This window comes from Salvia splendens, chromosome 9 (assembly GCF_004379255.2).
Source record: "Salvia splendens isolate huo1 chromosome 9, SspV2, whole genome shotgun sequence".
In the NCBI taxonomy this organism is placed as follows: Eukaryota; Viridiplantae; Streptophyta; class Magnoliopsida; order Lamiales; family Lamiaceae; genus Salvia; species Salvia splendens.
This window is the reverse complement of record NC_056040.1, coordinates 14,781,395-14,802,507: the sequence shown is the minus strand read 5'-3', so window position 1 is coordinate 14,802,507 and position 21,113 is coordinate 14,781,395. Positions and strand designations below refer to the sequence as shown.

At 43.8% G+C, this 21,113-nt stretch overlaps 1 protein-coding gene across 1 annotated transcript; it reads right to left on the bottom strand.

Annotated features, from left to right (window-relative positions):
• Positions 1-16,226: 16,226 nt before the first annotated feature.
• Positions 16,227-19,152, bottom strand: LOC121747225 (proline-rich receptor-like protein kinase PERK7). The gene is made up of 9 exons (XM_042141228.1): positions 19,088-19,152; positions 18,316-18,884; positions 17,698-18,222; positions 17,526-17,612; positions 17,381-17,451; positions 17,232-17,308; positions 17,004-17,145; positions 16,766-16,927; positions 16,227-16,553 (listed from the first exon to the last, which is right to left on the bottom strand). The coding sequence occupies exons 2-9, from the start codon at positions 18,812-18,814 to the stop codon at positions 16,413-16,415; spliced, it is 1,704 nt and encodes a 567-aa protein (XP_041997162.1). The 5' UTR covers positions 18,815-18,884; positions 19,088-19,152; the 3' UTR covers positions 16,227-16,412.
• Positions 19,153-21,113: the final 1,961 nt, after the last annotated feature.

The following is a 21,113-nucleotide window of genomic DNA, read 5'->3' as shown; positions in this document are numbered from 1 at the left end:
TGTACATGGTCTCCCAATCGTTAAACGTGTTGAGATCCCACCCGCCGGAGCCGCCACCGCCGTAGTTGCCGTCGCCGAACATTTTGTGATGAGATGTTAGATGAAAATTGGAGAGGAAATGAAGTTGATTTAGGAAGAATAGATGTGTAGTTGTGTGTGAAATGAGGATGAATTATGAGTATTTATAGACTAAAAAAAATAAAAAAAATAAAATACAAAGAAAAAATGGATATAAACGGTAATATTACCGTTTACAATTTTTTTTATTTTTTTTTAAATTCAAATTTTAAAAAAAGATTTATTGCTTCATTGTGACGACGCCCACTCGCGGGCCGGCGAGTGGGCGTCACGCATGGCGCAGGGGCGCGCCACGTCGCCATGGCGCGTGGCGTGACAGCCCGTCCCGCGTCTCGCAGGGACGGGTTACAGGACGAGATGGGAATGGTTCCGGGGTGGGACGGTGTGCCGCAACGCGTCGCGCGGGGTTCCGTCCCTCCGGCACGGAACGCGGGACGGTTCCGCGCCGCGTTGCGGATGCTCTGAAGCAACTATTTTTGAATTACTCCATCAAATTCATTACATTTTGCTCATAGTTCACCTCACTGAACTCATTAATCTGTGGTAATTAGCGCTTGCTTGCTGGTAGAGAAGATAAAATAAGGATAAGTGTATGATATTTATCTATCTTATTTTTGGGTTAATCTTCCCCCTTAAATATGGCCATAAATGATAATAATAAAAACTTAATAATGCAATAGATGCTAACCAAGAACACAACCCAACAATAAAAACATATGAACGTGACACAAATTCGGTCCATTTTTTTATATACTGAAATTATTAAAACTATAACAACCGAATTCTCGCCCAAAGTATATTTACGTGGCAATCATGAATTCATTCTCTTCATACTTCAAAATATAATAATAATAATAATAATAATAATAATAATAATAATAATAATAATAATAATAATAATAATAATAATAATAATAATTACGTTGCACAATTCATAATGTATTACAAAGTAAAGTAAAGCACCTCTGTCGTGCAAATGCACCTTTACAAGACAAGCTAATATAAATCAACAATATATCAAAACTTCTACTCGACTTATTTATTAGATTAACAAGAACACAAACGCATCATTCGGTCAACGAAATTTGACCAATAATAAATGTGACGAGACATTTGATTTTGGGAAATTAAATGATATAGCGTCGATCTACGTTCCGCGTAGATGACCGTAGTATATTCACTTTCTCAAATCCGATTCTCGGTGAGTGAGAAAAATTGGATTAAAGTTTATCACATTGTTGCTTTTAATAAAGCTATGAGATTAAAGCTTAGAGAGTAATTAACTAGTGTTAATTATCCCACATATGAGATGAGACACATTTTTTAATGTGTATTTATTAAGTGACTTTACTACACTTAATAATTATAGTGGATTAAGATGGATTGAAGAGCCCACAAGCGCCGAGCCAAACCGTGCATGTGCCCTTGGATCTTGGCAATTGGTCTTTGGATGGTCTTTGGGCTTGGTTCTTGGGCTTGTCCCTCGACCCAAACTTAATGTTTTGGACCAACGTTTAGTCAGCAAGACCAGTGGCATGACACATCGTCAACTATGACGCAGTCAAAGTCTACGAGGCTACCACGTAACGAAGTCCACATGCGACGGATGAACTAGCGTGTACAGCGTCTAGATTCATCATCGACCACTTCAGCTTTCAAATTCGTAACGGCCAGCCGTTACAGCCACGCCATGATGACAGCCATCAAGGCTGGGATGACCCCTGCAGTGGACTAGGCCTATAAATAGGCTAGTCATTTCTTGCATCAATATAACTTACACACAAGCATCATACTCTCTCTGCATAGTCTTTCTTCCCAGAGCTCTGTCCTCTCCTCTTCCAGTTCGCCGGAGCTCTGCTGATAGCGGTGCTGCTTCACCAGAGACGTTGTTGTTTTATCTTTGGGGACGACACATCATAACCGAGAGCACTACCGGGGCGTATCTCGTCTTGCGGAAAGAGGACTTTTCTCGATTCGGCTAAGTTTGATTTCCAGTTTACAGTTTCGTTTTCATTGTAGTTTCAGTTTCAGTTCTTCCTTCTTGGATTGTATTACGCCTGGTTTTTGTTTATCTCTTGTAATTTCAGTAATAATCGCAACACTTCTCAACCACTCCAACTGTTCTCAAAGTATCACTTTCACGAGAGCTGCCCAAAAAATGATTAATATAAGTACTTAATTAATATTCTCAAATTCATATTAGGTAGTACATACCGCGTGTATATATTGACACCTCCAGAGTCGCCATACTGTGTCTCCTGCAGGTGGCCGACCTTACGGAGGGAGGATTTGTTGACAAAGTTGTCGCCGGATCGGATGTAGGCGTCCGGCTTGTCGACCTCCGGCATGGGCCCCTATTCGTCTTGGTGACATGCACAATAGGTGACCGCACGAAATGCTGCGTCGCTGTGTGAACTCCAATCAGTATAGCCATCACAACACACCCTCCAATCATCCCTATTGGGTACAACCAGTGCCCCAGCCCCGTCGTGATCTTCTTCAACATTCCCATTTTCACCGGCTCCCGACCCAGTTTCGGAGCCGTGCCTAGGCCAGCCTCCGGATGTACACCGAGCTTTGCATTGTCTCTAAGTTGCATCAATTTGTGTTAATTTTTATTACCATATGCTAGGATTAATTGCAAAAAAAAAATGAAATGATAAAGAGTTATTATTGCAGTGATTTAGTGTAAAACAAAATTGGAACCAATTAATCATGGATAAGGTAACTGATGGATCCGCGAATTTCTGATGTTAGTAAATGCTGGTCGAGAATAAAGACTACGACACAAAGAATTTACGTGGTTCGATTTACTGAAGTAAATCTACGTCCACGGGAAGAAGGGAGGGCAAGATTGTATTGCTTGATCTGGGATTACAGCTTACAACACAGACTTGCTATATGATATTTTATCTCTAGAGAGCTTAACCTTTTTCTATCTGATCTAAGTTCTATTTATACATTGAACTAAGATCGTGGCTTGCATCACCACTAATGATGGTTGTGGATGTCGTGGAGGTCATGGCCTAAGATCGTGGATGTAGCGTAGGTCATGGCCTACGATCGTGGCCTGAGTTGACACCACGTGGTAGTGGGTGTGTTGGAAGTTGTGGAAATCCTGTATGGGTCCACTAACTCCTTGTTCGGTCGAATACTGAGACCGAACTGCTTTGGTTGCCGATCTGAGAGTAGAGCTTGATGCCGACCTGAGAGCAGAGCTTGATTGGTTGGCTTTTACCGAGCTGTAGGCTGAGGCCGAACTCTTTGTTCGGTCGAATACTGAGACCGAACTGCTTTGGTTGCCGATCTGAGAGTAGAGCTTGATTGGTTGGCTTTTACCGAGCTGTAGGCTGAGGCCGAACTCTTTGGTAATGCCGAACTCATACTCTTCCTTGGGCTTTGGGCTGATGGGCCGTCATTGCTGTTGGGCTTGTTTAGTACGCACCCCATCACTACCCCCCCCCGAAGGGCGAAGTGAATCACTTCGGCGAAGTGAGTCACTTCGGCATTCTGGATAAAGGCAAGGGGGAGGCTGATGTCAGGGGACGTGCCTTGCATTAAATGCGACAGTAAAATCCGGCCGTTGAATCCTGAAAAGGTGGGATTCGAAACGGTGCGACGATTTTGAAATCTTCGCCGAATCTGATAAATACCTCCTTTCTTCATCATTGAAGCACTTTTGCGACTGCTTCTTCTGCACTCTCTCTTTTTTGCGAAAATTCTCTCTCCGCTTTCAAGAATTTCTTCAGACTTTCTTCACCTTCAAAAAGTAAGAAAAATGTCTTCTTCTTCTTCTTCGGAGTCGGGTAGCGGTAGGAGAGGCGGTAAGGGGTCTTCTGGCCGGAAAGAGTCCGGGGAGAAGACCGTAGAGTATTTCCATAGTATTTTGAGTAAGGATACTGTGATATCCCTACCCGAAAAATACTTTTTTCCTGGGGGGAAGGCGGTGGTACCTGACGGTGATCATAGGGCTGACTCCCCGCCGGAGGGTTACGCCACCGTGTACGAGGCCTGCTTAGAATGCGGGCTTCGTTTCCCCCTCCCTTCTGCCTTTATAGATTTACTAGATTTTTTTCAGCTTCCTTTAGGCCAGGTGACTCCGAACTCTTGGAGGCACTTGTCGGCCTTCGCTGCCGAACTCCGTAATTTAGGAAGGGATTTGTCTTTGAAGGCGATCCTTAAATTCTTTCAATTTAAGAGGAAGGGGTCTTGGTTTTACTTGATCCCTGTACAGCCCTTTAGGGCCTTTTGTAAAACGAAGTGGCCGAAGTGGCAAAATCGCTTCTTCTACTATGATAGGACCGCGGCTCCTAGTTTTCCCTGGAGAGGGCCGAAGTCCGTTATCCGTCATCCTCGGCCTGAACCGTTGGACGAGCTCGATGGCGAGCTCAACAAGATTCCCATAGTTAGGAAACAATACACGGAGTCTGAGCTCGTCAAGGGCGACGTCGTGTTCGACATCTCGTCTTCGGACGAAGAGGCCGAGGGTGAGGATTTCTCTTTATCTTTATGCTCTACTGCTTTAACGAAGAAAACTAACCTGGCTTTCTTGCTTTTTGGCAGTGTACATGTTGAATAAGGCTATCCGAAAGTCCTCCGAGCTTGTGGAGCCGGAGAGGCAGAGAGCCCCTCGCTCGGCGTCTGAAGCCGAGAAGAATCCGAAGAGGCAAAAAACCTCTTCTTCGGATCCGAAAGAGCCGGAGCAGTGTTCGGCTAAAGGGAAGGGGAAATTTCATGAGTCCCCAAGAGTGCCGGGGAAAGACCTGGTCATCTCCGAGGTGGTTGCAGACATCCCGGAACACGTCCCTGAGCCTTTTCAATGGCCGACGAATTTTGTGGAGGTAAGCTTTCTGACTTGGCTTCTTTTCCACATTTTTTGATGGCCATTGTGTTGAGTTTTTTCCTTGTTCATCTTCAGAGAGCCAAGCTCGTCTCCGTGGAGCTCTCCAAAGCATCCCACGACTACGAGGAGATGCAGAAGGAGTTGCATCTTGCTCGTAGTCTGGCCGAACAGGCTGAGGCCAAATTTGAGAGGGCCCGAGCTGCTAGGATCTCGGCTCAGGATGAAGCCCGGTCAGCCAAAAAACCAGCTCATCATCCTGCAAGAGCAGACGAAGCACCGGGAGGCTCAGAAGGAGGCTGCCGCCGTGGCTGCCCAGGGGGAGGCTCTCCGTGTTTACACGGAGAAACTCTTTTTGAGCAGCCAGTTCTCGGCCTTTGTCGGTAGTCTGGTAAGGCTAATTACCGATAAGGGCGAGCAGGGGGCCGACGTCGTGCTGCCTCTGTACAGCCGAGAGATAGCAGCTCGGCTTCAGAATCTGCCGCTCCTTGAGGAGCTCGCTTCATCCTCGGTCCTGCTTTCTGCAGACCGAGTCCGGAGTTGTCGAGCTGATCGGGACGAGAACCTGGAGGCTATCTTTGCCTCCGTGGGACCCGTTTCACCCGCTTCGACTTACAACGGAGAGGGTGAGGCCGAGCCGCTGGAGCGGGAGGCCGAAGTCGAGCGGGCCGGGCATCCGGAGAAGGAAGCCGATCAGGAGGCGGAGGCGAGGCCGGCAGGATGCGAGGCCGAGGCTGAGGTAGTTCAGGAGAAAGAAGCTGAACCAGGCCGAGGAGCCGGAGACGAAGCTGGCGGAGTATGATTTCGTCTCCCTTCTCTTAGTCTAGTTTCTTCCTTGTAAAATGGCTTTGAAGCCCTCCTAGTGTAAAAAATTTTCCTTGTGAATGAAAAATTCTCTACACTTGTCTTCGTATAGTTTTTCGTACTCGCCTTTATTCCTGTTGTATTTTACTATCTGCTCGGTACAGCTGCCGAACTAATATAGCTGCTTTGTACTCAAGGAGATGGAGATACTTCACTGGAAACGGCTGTACTCTTCGGCTTTAGACGAAGCTGAGAAAAGAGCTATAGCCGATCAGACGAAGAATGACGAGCTTCTGGCTCGTTTAGTGAAGCTGGAGGCCGATAATAAGGACTTAGAGTCCGATAAGAAGGATCTGGAGGCCGAGCTGAATACGACCATTGCTGAGAGGACTGCGTACGAGGATTACATCCGTGTGCGCGGGGGAGTGACCATATCAGATGTTCAGAGTCGAGTTGACGAACTGTGGGAGGAATATCATGTACTCCGGAGGAACAATGCGCTGGAGAGCTCGGCTTGCCAACAAGTTGTGAAATCATTACGGCGCTGGGCTTCTCGGTACGACATCATTCTTTCCCGGCGTCCCTCAATCGAGAGATTCCTTAGGCATTTCCCGCCAACAGATGCTCGCACTCCAGATCAAGCCTCTGGTTCCCTTGTTCAAAATCCTACTCCAAGTCAACAACGAACTCCGGAACAGCCGGAAACGTCAAGACGAGAACGGGCTCAGGAGCAACCGGAATCGTCAAGACAGGGACGGACTGAAATTCGCCGAGGAGTTGTGACTATGAGCGAGCAAGATCAGCGGATGCTTATTGCAGAGACTCTTCATCGCCGAGGGGTTAGAGCTTCTGGGGCTCGCGGAAGAGGTGTTGGGTCGAGGATAGCATCTCGTCGCCCTGCTTATTCTTCATCTGCTCGGAACAACCGAACTCGGCTTCCAGAGGATTTTGCAGATAGGTGGCTTAACTTTAGCAACCGAGGACAGTAGAATAGTCCTTTGTAATGGCGTAATGCCTTCTCGTAGGGGAGCTGAATTGTGTGCCGAACGAGATTTAATAAATGAAATTTTTTCCTTTCGCTTTTATCACTGCTTACTTACAGTTCTGCGAAACAATTTCATCGTGCTCGTCATCGGTCTTATGAAGTGAGCTTCTTTGATCGGACTCGTATTTGGACTTTGAAGTAAGCTTCTTTGACCGGACTCGTCTTTGATCTTATGAAGGAAACTTCTTTGACCGGACTTGGTTTGTGTTCTAATTTGGCGATTTTTGTCGCCGGGATCGAACTTTCCCTTGTCCTAATTCGGCGAGTTTTATCGCGTGGATCGGACTTTCCCAGTTAACCGAAGTGGTCTTATGCAGTAAACCTCTTTGACTAGACATGGTCGTCCTCGGTCTTATGAGGTAAACTTCTTTGACCGAACTTGGTCGTCCTAATTCGGCGAGGTTTATCGCGTGGATCGGACTTTCCCTTATTGCAGTTCGTTTCAGACGAAGTGCTTATTTCTTAAGCCGAATTGTGGTCTTGTATCTTCCTGAGAAGCTTGGACTCACAATCGTTGGCTTAATGCAGTTCGTTTCAGACGAAGTGCTTGTTAAGCTGAATTGTGGTCTTGTATCCTCCTTGGAAGCTTGGACTCACAATCGTTGGCTTATTGCAGTTCGTTTCAGACGGACTGCTTGTTAAGCTGAATTGTGGTCTTATATCCTCCTTAGAAGCTTGGACTCACAATAGTCTTTAATAATCGATCTAAAAAGGGGATCAGTCTTTGAAGAACGATATACCTTGGTACCATTTGTAAGAGACGACAAGCACATAGAGACAAAACACATAGAGAAAAAATGAAAAAGATGAAAGAAAAAAAACTTTAAACTTTTTTTTTTTTTTTTTTTTTTAAAAAAAAGACAAGTAAAAGGTACAAGTAAGAAACAAACAAATAAAAACATATACCCCTATGACCGAACTAGACACGAGACGGACTGACCGGACTTTTGTCTCTTACAAGTGGAACTTCTTGAGGTTGGAGACGTGCCATGTTCGGGGTACTTGTTCTCCTGACATGTGAGTCAATTTATAAGACCCTTTGCCGAGGACTTCTGACACCCGATATGGACCCTCCCATGTGGGTTCGAGTTTGCCCAGCTTTTCTGCTCGGCTTACTTCGTTGTTTCTCAAGACGAGATCTCCCACTTGAAATTGAAGCTTTTTCACCCTTTGGTTATAATACCGGGCTACTTGCTCCTTATACTTGGCTGCTTTTATGCACGCCAATTCTCTTCTTTCTTCGGCGAGATCTAGTTCTGCTCTCAGTCCGTCGTCATTCATTTCTGAGGAGAAATTTAGAGTTCGGGGACTGGGTACGCCGATCTCCACCGGAATTACGGCTTCAGTGCCGTACACCAGACTATACGGAGTTTCACCATTGGAGGTTTTGGGTGTAGTTCGGTAGGACCATAGGACTTGAGGGAGATTTTCTACCCATTGTCCTTTGGCTTGTTCTAACCGAGCTTTTAACCCTTTCACCAGAATCCGGTTCGTTACTTCCGTTTGTCCGTTTGCTTGGGGATGGGAGACCGAAGTGAACCGCTGTTGAATGTTCAGCTCTTGGCACCAATTCTTGAACGTCTTGTCGGTGAACTGAGTCCCATTATCCGAGATGAGGATGTGGGGTATGCCAAATCGGCACACTATGTTCTTCCAGACGAAGTCCAATGCCTTTGAGCTCGTTATCGTAGCTAATGGTTCAGCCTCCACCCACTTCGTGAAGTAGTCCACGGCAACGATAAGGAATTTCATTTACCGAGGAGCTTGAGGAAGTGGTCCCACTATGTCTATGCCCCATTGCATGAAAGGCCAAGGGCTTTGCATAGTGTATAGATCGGTCTGCGGCATCCTTGGGACATTTGCATGAATTTGGCACTTCGTACACTTCTTGACGAGCTGCACTGCCTCTTGTACCATGGTTGGCCAATAATATCCCCATCTCAGAACTTTTTTAGCTAAAGCTCTGGCTCCGATGTGGCTACCGCACGATCCTTCATGAACTTCTCTGAGGATGTAGTCCGTCTCTTCTGGTCCTACGCACCGCAATAACGGCTGGAGGTAAGACTTTCTAAAGAGGACTCCTTCATGAAGTTCGTACCGAAGTGCTCGGCACGTGATCTTCCGAGCTTCTCTCTTATCCTCGGGCAATTGTCCTTGATCCAGATACTGCAAGATCGGCGTCATCCAGTTCGGCGAGCTGGATACTGAATGTACCTCGGCTTCATCAATGCTTCGATGCATTAATTCTTCCGCCTTTGAGCTCGGATCTGAGGCCAACTTACTTAAGGTATCTGCTCGGCTATTTTCCGCTCTGGGAATGCGGATTATCCGAAAATAGGAGAAACTTCGGCTGATGCTTTGCGCTTTGTCCAAATACTTCTTCATTCTCTCGTCACGAGCTTCACTTGTACCCAACATGTGATTTACTATGACTTGTGAATCACAATGGACTTTGAGAGATTTGACGAGCAGACTTTGCGCTAACTGGAGTCCGGCCAGGAGGGCTTCGTACTCGGCTTCATTATTAGTAGTGGGGAATAGGAACCGAAGTGAGTAGGTTACCTCGTGTCCGTCGGGAGCGACAAGTAGAATACCAGCTCCACTTCCCATCTTGTTTGAAGCTCCATCTACGAATCCGCTCCAGCAGTCCGGCGGCTCTACTTCGGATTCCAAGGGCTGTGCTAGTTCGGCATTGGCAGAATTCTTCTGTTCGGCAATAACAGGAATTGCTTGATCGAACTTTGCTTCTGCAAGAAAATCTGCCAAGGCTTGTCCCTTGATGGCTTTCCGAGGTAGATATTCAATTGTGTGCTCTCCCAACTCTATAGCCCACTTGGCGATTCTGCCTGATGCTTCTGGTTTGGTCAACACTTGCCGAAGTGGCAGATCAGTTAAGACGCATACCTTGTGAGCATAGAAGTATGGCCGCAGTCTCCTTGCTGCATTTACTAATGCTAGAGCAATCTTTTCCAGAGGTTGATACCTGGTTTCTGGACCTCTTAATGCTCGGCTTGTAAAATAGATGGGAAGCTGCTTTAGGCCTTCTTCTCGTACAAGCACCGCGCTGATGGTTTGATCCGATGCCGCTAAGTATAAGAATATTACTTCGGCTTCGGTTGGAGCAGAGAGAATAGGAAGCTCGGCTAGATAACTTTTGAGCTCGTCAAAGGCTTTTTTCTGCTCGGCTCCCCACTCGAACTTTGGTGCCTTTTTCAACACCTTGAAGAACGGCAGTTGCTTTTCGGCTGCTTGGGAAAGGAATCGATTCAGTGCGGCTAGACATCCGGTTAGCCTTTGCACGTCATGTATGGACTTCGGCATTGCCATGTTCTGAACGACTTGAACTTTTGAGGGGTTTGCCTTGAGTCCGTCCTTTGAAACCCAACAACCCAGAAACTTTCCCGAATCTACCAAAAAGGTACACTTTTGGGGATTAAGTTTGAGGTTGGCTTTCTTGAGCACGTTGAGAGTGGACTTGAGGTTGTGCTCGTACTCCGAAGTGCTTTTGCTTTTGACGACTATATCGTCAACATACACTTCGACCTCCTTTCCAATCAGGTGCCGAAAAAGCTTGTCTACCATCCTTTGATAAGTGGCTCCGGCATTCTTTAAACCGAATGGCATCTTTTTATAAGCGAAAATGCCGAAATCAGTAATGAAGGCCGTTTTTGAAGCGTCAATCTCATCCATTAAAACTTGATGGTATCCTTTGTATAGATCAAGAAAACAAAAAATTTCAAAGCCTATCAAAGCTTCTACTTTTTTATCTATGTTCGGAAGGGGATAGCAATCTTTGGGACAGTGCTTATTTAGATCGGTGAAATCTATGCACATCCGCCATCCTCCTTCCTTTTTCTTGATCATGACAGGATTGGCCACCCACGAAGGATACTTCACTTCGAATAACACATCCGCCTTCAATAATTGACGGACTTCGTCATGGATGACTTGACTTCGTTCTGCCGCAAAGAGTCTTTGCTTCTGTTTTATCGGCCGGACCGAAGGATCAATATTTAACCGATGAGTGATTACCTCGGGGGGCACTCCGGTCATGTCCAACGGAGACCATGCAAAGACGTCTTTATACTCCTTGAGGAGCTGGATGGTTTTTTCCCGAAGTAGAGGCGTTCCCGCGAAGCCGATCTTAACCGTTCTGGATGGATCGTCTTCGTACAGCTGAACTGTCATCGAATTCGGCTCCGGTATGACTTCGGTCATTGCCTCTGACTCCGGCTGCTGTGATTGCTATGCTTGGTGGTGCCGATCTGACTGCTCGGCACTTCTAAGCGCAATTTGCAGACATTCCTTTGCTCTCTTTTGGTCACCTCGGATGACCGCTATCCCTCCTTTAGTAGGGATCTTGATGGTGAGGTGATAAGTGGAGCAAATGGCCCGAACTGTGTTGAGCCAGTCTCTTCCCAGGATGACGTTGTACGGGGACCGAGCTTTCACCACGAAAAACTCAATCATCGTACTGGAGCTAGTAGGCGCTTTCCCCACCGTGATCGGAAGGCTGATAATACCTTCAGGGCGGGTGTCCTCCTGGGCGAAGCTCTTCAGGGGAAGCGGAGCCGGACTGAGCCGAGCTGGGTCCACTTCTAGTTTGTCGAAGCACTCTTTAAAAAGAATGCTGACTGACGCTCCTGTATCCACAAACACCCTGTGGATCAGTTTGTTTGCCACTCCGGCTTGGATGACAATGGCGTCTTGGTGAGGAGAGATGGCCGGGACGGGATCAGCATCCGAGAACGTAATCACTTCGTCCTGCTTCAGCCTTTTATGCGTTGGCTCCTCTCGATTGGAGCCTCTGCGCTCTGACTTCAGGGACGACTTGGTCTTCCCGACAGGGAGAGCGTCAATAGTCTGGATTACTCCATCATATTGCGGCTCGTCATCGTCTTCGGGATCCGGCTGCCTTTTCGGATCCTGAGGAGCGCAGTTCGCACCTCTCTGCTTCTTATTCTTCTTTGACTGCTTGCTTTGGTATTTTTTCAATGTCCCTGCCCTCACAAGAACATCGATACCTGCAGCCAAGTTTCTGCACTCCTCGGTATCGTGACCGTGGTCTTGATGGTAGGAGCAGTAGTTATCCTGGGGTCGGCGCGCGGCTGATTTCGTCATCCGCTTTGGCTTTTCGAACAGGTCAGAGTGCAGTTCGAAAATTTCCGCTCTCGGCTTGTTCAGCGGTACGAACTGAGCGGGCGGCTTCTCGGGATTGAGACGGGGTCCCAATCTGTCTTGCACCGGAGTCCTTTGAATCCTTTCAAAAGGAGTTCGGCGAGGATGTCCCTGATCGCCAAAAGGAGTTCGGCGAGGATGTCCCTGATCGCTATGATCGGGCTTCCTCCTGTCTCCTCGGGATGAGCTGTCTAAAGACCGTTTGCGACGGTCAGCCTCATCGGCACGGGAGAACTGGTCCGCAATGTCCCACATCTCTTGAGCTGTTTGCGGACTGCATTCCACGAGCTTTCTGTAGAGAGCTCCGGGCAGGATTCCATTTTGGAATGCCGAAATGACAAGTAGATCGTTGAGATCATCTACTTGTAGGCATTCCTTGTGGAATCTCGTCATGAAGTCGCTGATTCTTTCGTCGCGACCTTGACGTATAGAAAGCAGCTGAGCCGAAGTGATCCGGGCTTCCGCTTTCTGAAAGAACCTCCTGTGGAAAGCATCCATTAGATCTCGGTAAGATCTAATGCTGCCTTGGGGGAGGCTATCGAACCACCTTCTCGCGTTCCCGATAAGCAGCTCGGGGAACAGCTTGCACATATGGACCTCATTGAGACCCTGGTTCGCCATGTTATACTGATAGCGTCCCAGGAAGTCATGAGGATCCACCAACCCGTCATAAGTCATCGACGGAGTTCGGTAGTTCTGTGGAAGGGGAGTTCGGGTGATATCGTCCGAGAACGGAGTCTTCAATGCTCCGTACATGGCGAACCCGACATCTCTTCGGTATGGAGGAGATGGAGATCTCCTGTGATTCCGGTACCGAGGAGGAACAGGAACATGTCGGGGTTGAGGATTCTTCTTCCTGGAAGACACGGCACTACTGCGGTAGTGACTTTCATGTCTGGATGAGGAAGGAGAATCCACCGTTTTCGTCTTCGGCTCTTGGCTCTTTTGCAGGAAGGCTAAGAACTCATCCTGCTTCTCAGCCAAGAACAGCTTGACAGCCTCATTCAAATCAGGCTGCTGGGAAGACTCGGTGTGTGGACCTTTTGAGCGGCTTGTTCCTTCATCGTGAAAACTGGAAGTAGATGTCTCCCGAGGCTGTTTTCCGGACCTGCGGGCTGGACTAGCTTCCTCATGGTTTTCACGAACGGTATTACGGGTAGTATGTGATCTGGTATGCATTTTTTTGGGGTGGAAAAAGGGGTCAAAAATTCGCTTTATCACAAATTTTGTTCTCTGGTTCCCACAGACGGCGCCAGTGATGGATCCGCGAATTTCTGATGTTAGTAAATGCTGGTCGAGAATAAAGACTACGACACAAAGAATTTACGTGGTTCGATTTACTGAAGTAAATCTACGTCCACGGGAAGAAGGGAGGGCAAGATTGTATTGCTTGATCTGGGATTACAGCTTACAACACAGACTTGCTATATGATATTTTATCTCTAGAGAGCTTAACCTTTTTCTATCTGATCTAAGTTCTATTTATACATTGAACTAAGATCGTGGCTTGCATCACCACTAATGATGGTTGTGGATGTCGTGGAGGTCATGGCCTAAGATCGTGGATGTAGCGTAGGTCATGGCCTACGATCGTGGCCTGAGTTGACACCACGTGGTAGTGGGTGTGTTGGAAGTTGTGGAAATCCTGTATGGGTCCACTAACTCCTTGTTCGGTCGAATACTGAGACCGAACTGCTTTGGTTGCCGATCTGAGAGTAGAGCTTGATGCCGACCTGAGAGCAGAGCTTGATTGGTTGGCTTTTACCGAGCTGTAGGCTGAGGCCGAACTCTTTGTTCGGTCGAATACTGAGACCGAACTGCTTTGGTTGCCGATCTGAGAGTAGAGCTTGATTGGTTGGCTTTTACCGAGCTGTAGGCTGAGGCCGAACTCTTTGGTAATGCCGAACTCATACTCTTCCTTGGGCTTTGGGCTGATGGGCCGTCATTGCTGTTGGGCTTGTTTAGTACGCACCCCATCAGTAACAAAAGGGGAAAAAGTGGGAAGAAATGCTAACCAAAGAGCTGAATGGCATGTTGAAATAATCCTTGAGGGAATAGACTTTTTGGAGATATGGTGATGATAGAAATGGATTTAAAGATTATTGAAAAATACCGACAAAAAAAAGGCAGTTATGGATTGATGGTTTGTGTAAAATGCGGTTTCTTGAAACGAATTGCAGTTAGGAATTGGTGGTTTGTGTAAAATTGTGATTTCTCTTTTGCAAAATGTCGCAGTTTGTTTAGAAAAATAGTGGGTGGTCAACTGAAACTATTTAGTGCATTATTTTCCACTGACTTCGGCCCATTTGTGGTTAGGTAAATACTCCGTAATTACTAATAAGCTAGTAACTAATGATTAAATAAATATCTTATTTAAGTTTATTTATATTTTAATTACCGTATATTAACTTTAACTAAACTTAGTATTAATGATATTTGACATTTAATTAAAAGAGTAAAGACTACTAACTACATTTATAAATAGTACTTTGAACTATCAAATTTGAACAAAAATAGTCCCTTATAACTTTGAAAATATCACTTGGTAATCCCTGAATTTATTGGATAATCTCACTTGTAGTACTTTTTCAATATTTGACCTATTTTCACCTAAAAATGCCTCCAAGGATATTTTTGAATTTTTATAAAATTAGGATATCTATTGGGTATGATATTTTCGCTATCTCTCTCTAATATTGTGTATTATGATAGTTTACTATAGTTTGGGAACATGAAGTGATATTTTTCACCTTCACTATTTCAATCATTGTATGTCTTTTAATATATTTCTCTTAAAATTTTAGAAAGTAAAAGTTAAAATAAAAAATAATATGAAATATTTTAATATATTTATTGTAAAAATTAAATGTTTTTTATGATGCTTTCGTTTTCGTTTTCGTTTTCATTTTATTTTTTAGTAATGTGAATTGACATGTGGAGGCTTACGATTGAATGCTGTAGCCTGTTGAATATGAATTGTATCAAACCAAAATATAGTTTTTCGCCTTTTGCTTGGATGGTTTTGCGAATTGAGCAACTACTTATAAATTTATTAAATTACACTACATTACATTTTGCTCATATATAGTGAACTCATTGATATGTGGTAATTAGCGCTTGCTGGTAGAGGAGATAAAATTAGGATAAGTATATGATGTTTTTCTATCTTTTTTTGGGTTAATCTTCCTTCTCTCATATGGCCATAAACTTAATAATCCAAGTAACGAACACAATCCAACAAAAAAAATATGAACGTGCTGATTTCTTAAATACCAAAAATACGGAACAATTGAATTCATTCTTCATACTTCAAACTATGATAATAAAATAAAACAAAATTATAGTTGCAGAACTTCATAGTGTATTTTATATAGTGAAACAAATTAAACTAAAGCACATCTCTCGTGCAATGCACCTTTACAAGACAAGCTAGTAGTATAAATCAAACTTAAGACTACAATATATCAAAAATTATTGAAGTATAGACCATTGGAGAGAGATGCTGATAAAGTGCACAAGTCATGGATTTAGGAAAATACCATTGAGTTTGTATATCTATCACGTCATCTCCAACTATTTACACCAAACTCAAACCCAAACCTATTTTTAAGTATATGTCATACTAAAATATAGTTTTACTTTAATCATTTACACAAAATTCAAATTTTACACCATTTTTTAGTATGTCTCATAAATTTTTTTTACAGCAACACCATAGTTAGTATTGGTCCATTTATAAAAAATAAAAAATAAGTTTGAATTTGGTGTTTAGTTGGAGAAATTTTCTATACCAAAAATGAATTTTGGTATATGGTCGGAGATGGTCTCACAAATACAACTTAAAAGAGCATCTGCAACGGTCAGCCCATTGGGAGGTTGTCATGCGTAGGCGGAATTACATGGAAGAGAAAGGGGCTTAAACCCCTATCAAATTCATTTTTTAAATTCTTTTCTTTAATAAAGTTTTATAATTTAGTCATATTTTAAATAAATAATTATATAAAAGTCACTATTCATAGTATAGTAGGAGATAATAGAGGAACATGAATGTAAGATAAAAATTACTCCCTCCGTCCCAGAAAGATTGTCTCGTTTCCTTTTTCACACTCGTTTTGCAAAAATAATAATAAATAGTTAAAGTAGAGAGAGTAAAGTAAAAGAGAGAATACGGTAGAGAATAGTCTTACCTACATTATTCTTTCTCTTATTTTACTCTCTTTCAACTTTACCTATTTATTATTAAACGAGTGCAAAAAATGAACTGGGACAATCTTTCTGGGACAGAGGGAGTACATTGTATGGCATTTATAACAATATAAAAATGTGAAATTAAAAAAAGGCTACAATATTTGTACGTCTTTAACCATCACCTCTCACGCCCGAGCAAATAACAAGTTTCGCCTATATATGTATCGCAAGTGTACAACATACACGTATCATCATCAACTCAATTCTTTCTCAACTCTTTCAACTCCTTGGCCGCACCGACTCTCCCGAGTCGAACTTCCTCAGGTCGTAATCCGAGCTGCTGGTAGAGAGCGTCGACGTCACCTTCGCACCCGCGTTTAGGACTTCCAGTGACACGTCCCCTTCCAATGCTCGCACGATCTATATAGCAAAATTCAATACATAATTAAAAGACTTTCATAACTTACTAATCATGTTGAGATAGCTAGAGTGAAAAAATAGCTAATATCAAAGTGTTAGAAATGAGCCACACCCCCTTAAAAAGCTTGTATAGGGAAGGGTTATCCGCTTATTTATAGAGGTTTCAGGATCACTAATTTGCCGATAAGACAAGAAGGGGTTTCAATACAAACCTGGCTCATTTTAGGGCGTCCTCTAGCAGAATGTCTAATACAAGCGCCGGCGCACGACACCATGTGAAGCATTTCTGTGCGATCGTAGTTGTCTCCCAATCGGGGATCGACCAATTCCTCAAAGCTGCCTCCTTCTTGAACTTGTGCCAGAATAGGCCTAGCCTGCATGTACACAAGCGTAGCGAAACGAAATTAAACCGATTCGCATATATAAACCGCGAAATCAAAACTCAATTACCCAGTCGACTAAGCTATCGTCGTCGCTGTGGATATCGACAGGCCTTCTTCCGGTTATGAGCTCTAGCAGCATGATTCCGAATGAGTAGACGTCGGACTTCTCGGTCAATTTCCCGCTCGATGCGTATTCAGGAGCCAAATACCTAATATCAATTCATATTTCAATTCCTATATATTTTTAAAATTAGTGCAAGGTAGTAACACTTTAATTTCATTGCTTTTAATTTACCCAAATGTTCCCATGATTCGAGTTGATACGTGAGTGTAGTTGTCGTTTGAAAGTTTGGCCAATCCAAAGTCTGCTACCTGCATTCATACCACATGATTAATTCATGAATATTCAAACATGCATGCAATATTTACTATTTAGAGACTTACCTTTGCTTCAAAATTTGAGTCTATCAAAATGTTGGCAGCTTTTATATCTCTGTGGATAATGCGAGGATGGCCTGCATATTAATCAAATAAATAAATTTTTAGATTATGATAAAATATGAAATAAAATGTGTATTCAAATACTAACAATCCTCGTGAAGGTATGCGAATCCTTTAGCAGATCCCAGGCCAATCCGGTGTCTCGTAGGCCAATCCATAACCGGACGACCAGCTCCTGCATTTGGGATGGAAGATAGATAAAGACAAAACACGATAAAAATACACATTATAATTTTAGATCAGAAAACTCGACGAGTTACCATGAAGGTGATATTCAAGGGTGCCGTTAGACACGAATTCATAGACGAGCAGTCTTTGAGCTCCGGTGGTGCAATAGCCGACCAACGACACCAGGTGGCGGTGGTGCACTCTGCTAATAATATCCACCTCCGCGTGGAACTCGCGGTCGCCCTGCCCGCTGTTGGATTTAAGGCTTTTCACCGCTATTTCCTTCCCGTTGGGCAGCACGCCCTTGTGCACGTACCCGAAGCCCCCCTGCCCCAGCAGATATTCCTGGGCGAACCCGCGCGTCGCCGCTGCCAAATCTTCGTACGTGAAGCTGCTCTGACCGAACCCTAGCGGAGGCGCCGGTGACGGCGTCCCCATTCCACCTTGGTATGGCCCTGAGAATCCGGCCGAGCTCATGTCCTGGCTTGTAAGTGCTGGCGGAGGAGGCGGCGGCACTGGCCTCCAGCCGTATTCAGAGCTCACGTTGGCGCTCCCCGGCGGAGGCGGTGCCTGGATCTTCACCATGCATTCCGAGGAAGGGTTATTATAGTAATTATCTGCACGGAAACAAACCGTTTGTTTTGTGTTTGTCAAATTGATTCAAAATTTGAATTACAGGAGCATTCAGAAATTGGGGGATTTTATTTTACTCATGTTTTGGGGAGGATTGTTGTTGTCTCTGTAGTATCTGATCTCCTGATCCGGCCTCGTTTTCTTCTTCTTTCTCAAACAACAAATCATTAGAGCTACAAAAACGAAGAGCAGTAATGCTGCTCCAGCAGCCGCAGCTGCGATTATGACGGTTTCATTCGTATCGTAACTTTTTCCCGATGAAGCCTTTAATTGCGGATCGCTCTTTTGGCGATCGTTTTTAGATCGCGGCGGCGGCGGGTGCGATTCTCCGGATTTCCTCGGCGGCGGCGGAGATTTGCTTTTGTCATTTCCAGACGGCGGCGGCGGACTATTAGAGGATTTGTCACCACCAGATCCCGATGGAGGCGGAGGCGGTGGTGTTTTAGTGGGGGACGGTGGTGGTGGAGTGGGCGGTGGTGGTGAGGAATCGGTGGGCGGTGGTGGCGGTGATTGCTTATCCGCCGCCGGCGTTGAGTCAGGTGGTGGCGATGGACTCGTAGTTGAATCCGACGACATTATTACAAATTTCTAAAAAATTCAGAAGAAAGCAACACGCATCCCTACCGATCTCCCAATCAGGTAAACCCTGATCAAAATTCACATCTCCTCATTAAACCAAACTTGCATAAATAAACACAAATTAACGTCTGCAAAATTCAAACTTTTGCAGACGGAGGAGTTAATATGATTAGAAAACAATTAAGTATGAAAGGAAATGTGCTAGGTAGAATTTATTTATTTTAAAAGTTTTGGAAGGAAAATGAAGAAGTAGAGAGAAAGAGGAGATACCTTTAGGAGAAAGGCAGGATGGTTTGAGAAAGAGAGGAGAGAAAAGAGAAGAAATGGAGCATGGGGTATGTTACAACAAAACCAAAAAATATGGTTGCAATTACATCCCTGTAAATCTCCTACCAAAATGGGAATGGAACTCATATTTCTATTTTTGGATTCTTACTTAGTTATTGACTGCCATATAGTATAATTTAGGTTCATCAAACAAAATACTAACTTTGTTATAAGAGTTATTCTTTGTCCATATGAAAAATTAAATAAGAGGGAAATTTATGTTTTATTGACATTACATTGAGCCGCACTCGGCACTCCTATCAGCAGGTTCGCGCACAATGCGTACGGTCAATTTCCTAAGAAAGAGTAACTATTACTCCTCTGTACGAGTATTTTTAAATATAAAAACAATTATTTTTATTATTAGAAATTGGTCACTCACCCCTTAAAGGGCTTATAAGGGGAGGGTTATCCATCATCGACTTGAGCCCGCTCTGATACCATATTAGAAATGAGTCACTCACCCCTTAAAAGGTCTTATAGGGGGAGGATTATACACACTTATATAGGTGAGCTAGGATCGTTACCAAGTCGATGTGGGACAAGAATTATGAATTTTAACATTTATCATAATTATTTTTATTCATAAAAAAAATGTATATATAGAAAAAGAATCGTAATCAAATGACAACTCACATGTTATATGATACTACCTCTGTACGAGTCACATTTACTGTGACCACATGTTTTAATAAATTATAAAGGAGAGTGAGTTGAATAAGTTAGTGGACTATAGACCCACTTATATTATAGTTTTATAAGTGAAATGTGACTCTTAATGTGGGAAGGGACCAAAATGGCAAAATGTGATTATTATTATGGGACATAGGTAGTAACTAAATACTCTTGAAATAATATTCCGAATAAAGAAAAATGTTAATCTTTATCAAAAACAATTTTAGCTTTATAAATATTACTAAAGCAAAACTCAATACTATTATTTTCAATTCAGCTCAATGTCATTTTCAATCAACTCAGTTTAATCATTTTCTATATTTTCAATTCGATACGGTGTCATTAGTGGGCGTGGCTCAACGTAGTCGGTGCGGGGGTTCGAGCTTCGGTGGGGGGATTAGGAGCCGGTTCGCGCCATCATCCGATGGGACGAACACGGCAAAGGCTAGAGGAAGAGTCCGACCAAGCCCTGAGGCCTCCCAAGCTCTCCCCTTCAATCCTGGAATTTTAATGGGATACTTGATGCAAGCCACATTGGTCGATACTGCATGTATGACGCCAATACAAAATTTGGCATATGACTGGCTTGTTGAGGCCCTCCAACAACAATTGGGCTTCCCCTGCGCCGTCACCGGAGTAAATTTTTTATGTATATTTTAGAATTTTTTTTATGTACTACTAATTTTTAAATTTTAGAATTCTTCAATCATATAATTTTTAGTTATTAGGAATTTTAATTATTTAATCTTTAGTTTTTAAATTATTTACTTAAATGAAATGTATTTTAACTAATTGCATTTTTAAATTGAAAAAATGAAATAGTGAGTTTCATGAATAATTAAGAGAACAAATAGTGGGGAGATGAATAATTGTCACGAGTAAAAGTGGTGTGAAGCTCAGAAATAATTGAAAAGATGAGACGGTTAAGAGACACCGTTGAGGATGCCTTAATATATCATTATACTCCCTCCGTCTAGAGTTGGAAATTTTTGATCGGACACAAAACCCATAACACATATATGCACAAAATTAATGGGTCAGCATTAAGCCTTTACATACATGTGTCCTTGTATGATCGATACGATATAAGGATACGATAATTTCGAGTTGGGTACGGATCGAATTCGGGTAACCCATTAATAAGAGCATCCTCATCCATGCTCTTGCCAAAGAGCATGGATGTGGACCCGGACCCACTTTTATTAATTTTTTACTCCATGCTCTTTGGCAAGAGCACAACACCCACATCCATGCTCTCTTCCGCAAGAGCATGCTCAAGGGTCTCACCATTCTA